The 6,648-nt window shown below is 45.1% G+C and overlaps 1 protein-coding gene across 1 annotated transcript; it reads right to left on the bottom strand.

Moving 5' to 3' along the window:
• Positions 1-761: 761 nt before the first annotated feature.
• Positions 762-3,629, bottom strand: LOC139467755 (protein FAM186A-like). Its single transcript, XM_071249262.1, has 2 exons — positions 3,596-3,629; positions 762-2,524 (listed from the first exon to the last, which is right to left on the bottom strand). Exons 1-2 carry the CDS (start codon positions 3,627-3,629, stop codon positions 762-764), a joined length of 1,797 nt encoding a protein of 598 aa, XP_071105363.1.
• Positions 3,630-6,648: the final 3,019 nt, after the last annotated feature.

Below are 6,648 nucleotides of genomic sequence, written 5' to 3'. Positions count from 1 at the left end.
GAAGTGATGCAGGTCTCAGAATATTTACCACTTCGGTGAAACCCACGAGCACGGGTATGGTGCTGACAAACCTAGAAACATGATCGGGGCGAACCGGGATTCGAACCCACAATCATAGGTTTCTGGCGTGCCCAAGGGACGCAACTCTGCACAGCGAATCGCGGCGCAATAGACGACTGGACCACCCGTGCCCACATATGTTTTGAGATATACAAGCAATGTTTATATATATATATATATATAGACTGATATAGATATCACTTATGATTTGGTACATGCCACAGATCATGCGATGTGATTATAAACATCATAATAATCATCGTCATTATTATGATGATGATTATGATGGTGATGCTTATTGTTGTTGATGTTGTTGTTGTTGTTGTTATTGTTGTTATTATGATGATGATGATGATGATGTTTATTATGTTTATGTTTATGCTTTTTATTATTGTTGTTGTTGTTTGCTATGTATATCAGTACTAACTTCCGTATGTCTAATCGGTTACTACAGACGAGTTTGTGTGTGTTGATGTATTATGACTCCAGGGATGTTTACGCCCATAGATCTCCGGGTCAGGATTGTCCTCCACTCTGCCGGAGAGCGACACCAGCACACGACACAGCCTGAACGCAGCGTTTGTCAGGCTGCCAAGAGGCAATTAATGACAAAAAGACGGAAGTAATCTACCACCGCGATACCATGCGTCACTCCTCATAGGTTTGTCAGTTTAATTATCAAAATGTTGCTGCACTGTGAATCATTGCTTTCCAGCATATCGTAAATCTAGATGTTGAACACGGCTTGATAGATAGCATCGCGGGCATGAAGACATTGATGGGACGAGAACGACGCTGATGGGTTGGGGTGGACAATGAAATGTTGATGTATTGAGGTGGGGTGAGGGAGATGCTGATGGGTTGAGGTGGGGTGAGGGAGATGCTGATGGGTTGAGGTGGGGTGAGGGAGACACTGAAGGGTTGAGGTGGGATGAGGGAGATGCTGATGGGTTGAGGTGAGGTGAGGGAGAAACTGATGGGTTGGGGTGGGGTGAGGGAGATGCTGATGGGTTGAGGGGGGTGAGGGAGATGCTGATAGGTTGAGATGGGGTGAGGGAGATGCTGATGGGTTGAGGTGGGGTGAGGGAGATGCTGATGGGTTGAGGTGGGGTGAGGGAGATGCTGATGGGTTGAGTTGGGGTGAGGGAGATGCTGATGGGTTGAGGTGGGGTGAGGGAGACACTGATGGGTTGAGGTGGAGTGAGGGAGATGCTGATGGGTTGAGGTGGGGTGAAGGAGACACTGATGGGTTGAGGTGGGGTGAGGGACACACTGATGGGTTGAGGTGGGGTGAGGGAGATGCTGATAGGTTGAGGTGGGGTGAGGGAGACACTGATGGGTTGAGGTGGGGTGAGGGAGATGCTGATGGGTTGAGGTGGGGTGAGGGAGACACTGATGGGTTGAGGTGGGGTGAGGGAGATGCTGATGGGTTGAGGTGAGGTGAGGGAGAAACTGATGGGTTGGGGTGGGGTGAGGGAAATGCTGATGGGTTGAGGTGGGGTGAGGGAGATGCTGATGGGTTGGGGTGAGGTGAGGGAGACACTGATGGGTTGAGGTGGGGTGAGGGAGATGCTGATGGGTTGAGGTGAGGTGAGGGAGACACTGATGGGTTGAGGTGGAGTGAGGGAGATGCTGATGGGTTGAGGTGGGGTGAGGGAGACACTGATGGGTTGGGGTGAGGTGAGGGAGACACTGATGGGTTGAGGTGGGTGAGGGAGATGCTGATGGGTTGAGGTGAGGTGAGGGAGACACTGATGGGTTGAGGTGGAGTGAGGGAGATGCTGATGGGTTGAGGTGGGGTGAGGGAGACACTGATGGGTTGAGGTGAGGTGAGGGAGACACTGATGGGTTGGGGTGGGTGAGGGAGATGCTGATGGGTTGAGGTGAGGTGAGGGAGACACTGATGGGTTGAGGTGGGGTGAGGGAGATGCTGATGGGTTGAGGTGGGGTGAGGGGGATGCTGATGGGTTGAGGTGCAGTGAGGGAGACACTGATGGGTTGAGGTGGGGTGAGGGAGATGCTGATGGGTTGAGGTGGGGTGAGGGGGATGCTGATGGGTTGAGGTGCAGTGAGGGAGACACTGATGGGTTGAGGTGGGGTGAGGGAGACACTGATGGGTTGAGGTGGAGTGAGGGAGATGCTGATGGGTTGAGGTGGGGTGAGGGAGACACTGATGGGTTGAGGTGAGGTGAGGGAGACACTGATGGGTTGGGGTGGGTGAGGGAGATGCTGATGGGTTGAGGTGAGGTGAGGGAGACACTGATGGGTTGAGGTGGGGTGAGGGAGATGCTGATGGGTTGAGGTGGGGTGAGGGGGATGCTGATGGGTTGAGGTGCAGTGAGGGAGACACTGATGGGTTGAGGTGGGGTGAGGGAGACACTGATGGGTTGAGGTGGGGTGAAGGGGATGCTGATGGGTTGAGGTGGAGTGAGGGAGACACTGATGGGTTGAGGTGAGGACTTGACTATTTGGTAATCAAACAAGACAGTTTCGAGGTCCACACTGACACTTCATCTTGAAAAAAATCGAGAGGCAGTTGCTTTCTTCGGTTATATCTACATTTTCACACTTCCAACACTTTCTTCTTTTTCATGAAAGCTTAGAACAAAATGGAAATATTTTGCCCAAACCGGAAAATACAAAGTGCTGATTAGCCAGGGATGATGATGCTCTTACGCCGATGATGACGATGTCCAGGACTACTGCAGCCGCATTCACAAGCTGAGGACGTGAACTGGAGGTGCGCGGTATAGACAGCTGATGCTTTTTTCTATATGACAGCGGGTTTCACGGAATACAAGCAAGTCAGTGGATGTCAAGTGTCATGAGTATCATTAACAACGTCAACACATACAGAGATAGACAGAGACGGACAGACACGAACAAACAAAAACACACACATACATCCACGCACGCATACTCAGACACACGCAAACGCACATGCACACAATCCCACACACTACCACCACGGATAGGTGGGCGTCTTGGGAGTGACTACAGCCCACTCGTTGATGTGACCGATATGCTATTCCAGTTTATGAACAGTATCGGATATAGAGAGTCGATTATTCAACTTTGCTAAAAAGAAATCCTTTAGATGAGTCACGTTTTCCGACAACATGAACGAATCCAGAAACGATTTTTCAAATTCTAAAAGATCGGTTTAAGTTCGAGGACGACAAATGCTTAATGAAGATTGAAAATATTTAACTGTCAAACCTTAACAGATCTTAATCATTCTATATCCTGTATGTCAATATATCAACTTCAGAATAGATACATCCGCGGCCCTCATCCCTTCATCTACCCATACTGATACATATATCTACCCGCATCACGACCTGTCAATTTCCATGATATTACCCCAACATCCCTTTCCAAATACCAACTGTGGTATCGGTTCTCCGGATCGATCGCGATCGTGCCGTTACCACGGATATTGTATAGGGCATCATGCTCGGCGTACCAATACGCTCATAGCATATGTAAACGATTACAGAGTTTTTTTGTCGGAGGCTATTTTTTTATATCTTACAGGCCACGAGGAGCGAGAACGGCATAATTGTCATTCTCGCGAGAAATGTGTTGGAATAAACCAAATAGGAAATCCTAGTATTAAAAATATGCCCATTCCAACTAGAGCGATCGCTCCTTGGCTGTGTTGAATAATTCAGTTCTATTGCGTGTATCGATGTGTGAGGACAGATTTATACTTCACCCTCTATATCCCGAACAAGCATGTGTATCAATCGAGATATAGCTCACCTTCAACCAACACAGTGAGTGAGTGAGTTTGGGGATTAAACCGTTTTGCATGTTGTGGTTTCACGGCGGGGAACACCGAGAGCTTTACACACTGTGACCACGTGGACAAACCCACTCGGGCCTTCGACGTGACGAGCAAACGCTTAAGGCATTTAAAACGCATACAGAATTTACGGTTGCATGAAGAATATTGATTGGCATGATATACAACTCAAAACAAATAATCACATTTCCATTCCGTTTTCTTCATATTGCCATATTTACTACTTAAACACCCTCAAAATATGTTACTCAAAAGAACAATTGTTTTCAAATTACTACAGCTAATCTGTCATGCCATGAAAGATTTACTACACTAACTTGAAAGGATCGAGTGTTCCTTAATTTCTTTTGAGTAACATATTTGGTGGGTTTTGTTTGTCTCGTGATTGGAAACGTGATATATTTAATCCACTGGCAATATCCCGAACACGACTGGTTTCGAACTGACGCTCAATTCGCCCCTTTAATAGTATCACGACGTGGAATTCGAGTGATTAGTGCTTGTGGGTTTAACACAGATTTGAACAGTATTTGACTTGTAATCTGTATGTGAGGGAGGCCATCAGTAACGCAGGTCGTTGAGAGTTATCGTTGTGGTGATAAAACAACAGACATGACAGCGATGGCCAAAGGAGAGAGAGAGACACACAGAGAGAGAGAGAGAGAGAGAGAGAGAGAGAGAGAGAGAGAGAGAGAGAGAGCGAGAGAGAGAGAGAGAGAGAACGAGGGAGAGAGCAAGAGAGAGGGAGCGAGAGAAAGGGAGGGAGAGAAAGAGAGAGACAGAGAGAGAGATTCAGTGAGTGAGTGAGTGAGTGAGTGAGTGAGTGAGTGAGTATGGATGTACGCCGCTTTCAGCAATACTCCAACAATGTCGTGGTGGGAACGTCAGTATTGGGCTTCACACATTGTAAAATTGGGGGATTCAAACTTGAACCTTCGGGTGAAGAGCGAACGCTTTAACCACTAAGCTACCCCACCGCCCCTCGATATCCAAAGAAGTATTATAAGGTTGAGCGTGAGACTCGAACAGGGTCGACCAATGGACCCGGTATGACTAAGAGATGCAATTCTGCATATGGCGAAATCCCGTCAATCCCAAAGTTTCATAATTGATCTATTGATCAACAGATAAAAAATCTGTACATGTGAGTATATTACATTACATCACTCGCGTATCTATAGTTAATAACATAACGCGCGTCAAAAGATGTGAATACGGTAATATTTTTGTCCTTTACACTGCTCAATAGAGTCACGCGTCTTCCCACCACACAAAGCAGTCGTAAAGATATTAATCCAGCTATAATTATACTTTTAATGACGCTTTAATTTCATCATAAACAGTTTGTACATTGCTTAACTATTAACAATAACCCCAAAACAATAAAAGAAAACAGCGTTCAACTGCAACAGCGAATTTAGTACGCCTTGGGTTTGAAAACTTCAAAGCTTTACGAGGCGTTAAAACAACATGCAGCTAAATGTCGTTCCCTAATCACAATACCCGTGCGACTAGAGCTTGCATTCAACTGCCTCTAGCGAATATCGCATTCCATGCAAAGCACAACAGAATAAAGGTTAGGACTTTTATCACAAACGTTAACTGCTCATAAAACAACAATAGTTCTTGACGGATATGCTGATCCTCATATCGAATATCGCGAGCGCTTTGTTGTCTACATAAATATACCAACGCTCAATAGTTTGATTATATCTGAAGCTGCCCCGGGAATAAGGGCGAAGCGGGGTCAAAAGGTCATCAAATCGAGTGTAACTTCCTTTTTAGCAACACTAGACTCGATCTGGGAGGAACCACGCGCTACGTGTATAATCGACGTCTTCCGGTTGACGAGGAAAATTGTTTATTTTTAATTGTATGATTTTAATGTGTTTCCTCATCACAAACACGTGATTCTCCTTTCGTTCTGCGATACTGGATCTGTTTTCGTGCTTCTAATTTCGTTCGGTGATACTGAGTCCATTCTTGTTACAATATTTCATTTCAATTTTTTTTTGTAAAGAAAATATCGTTTGGTAGGATTTTGCGGTATAATATCAATTTATAAAGGGTAACAAAAACGTCTATTTCGATGTAAGTGAAAATAATGTTCTAGCTACCGCCGCGTTAAAACAGCTTGTTTCTGGTAACTTTTTTAGAAAAATGAACATGATAGGTTGTTTGAATTGTATTTTTTATTTTGATTTCCCAAACACGCCAATCTAAAATCGCAATTGTACTGAGCGACAACAATGCTATGAAGAATTCAAAGTGGAGAGTATGTTTTTGAAGCCTTTGATAGAAAATGTCAATATATATGTCTGAAACAATGCTGATGCTGTGTTATTTTTTAAACTATTCGAGATATATCAAAGCGAATAACTGGTCATAAAGGCATGTTACATCAAAGAGTGCAATTTCAGAATGAAAAACAACAAATTACTCAACGGCTGAGAATATGGAACCGAATTTAACATGCATTTCGTGTTAATTCTAGGGTAAGGCAGGATTCAAGAGTGGATCGGTGAGAAACGGGAGCTGTTTTATGTGAAAGGCTGAAAGAGGTGGCGACAAATGTACAGGAATATCGGGGGGGGGGGGGGGGGGGGATGTAGTAGCTTAGTGGTTAAAGGGTTCGCTCGTCAAGCCGACAAGCAGGTTTGATTCTGTTCATCACATTGGTACATCGTGAGAAACCTTTCTTCATATCACTGAAAGCTTCGTCACACCATACTTATATGATAACCAACAACAATAACAATAACAACAGTTGATAATATAAT

Source organism: Haliotis cracherodii, unplaced genomic scaffold, assembly GCF_022045235.1.
Source record: "Haliotis cracherodii isolate W230 unplaced genomic scaffold, xgHalCrac1.p SCAF_2, whole genome shotgun sequence".
NCBI lineage: Eukaryota > Metazoa > Mollusca > Gastropoda > Lepetellida > Haliotidae > Haliotis > Haliotis cracherodii.
Note: the sequence above shows the minus strand (reverse complement) of the source record. Positions and strands in the feature narration are given on the sequence as shown.

Excerpts from the sequence above, each read along its gene's own strand:
- LOC139467755 (XM_071249262.1), bottom strand. The coding sequence starts at position 3,629 with ATGACAATTATGCCGTTCTCGCTCCTCGTGGCCT. Across the intron at positions 2,525-3,595 it reads GTTCTCGCTCCTCGTGGCCT|TCAAGTCCTCACCTCAACCC; the intron begins GTAAGATATAAA and ends ATTACCAAATAG.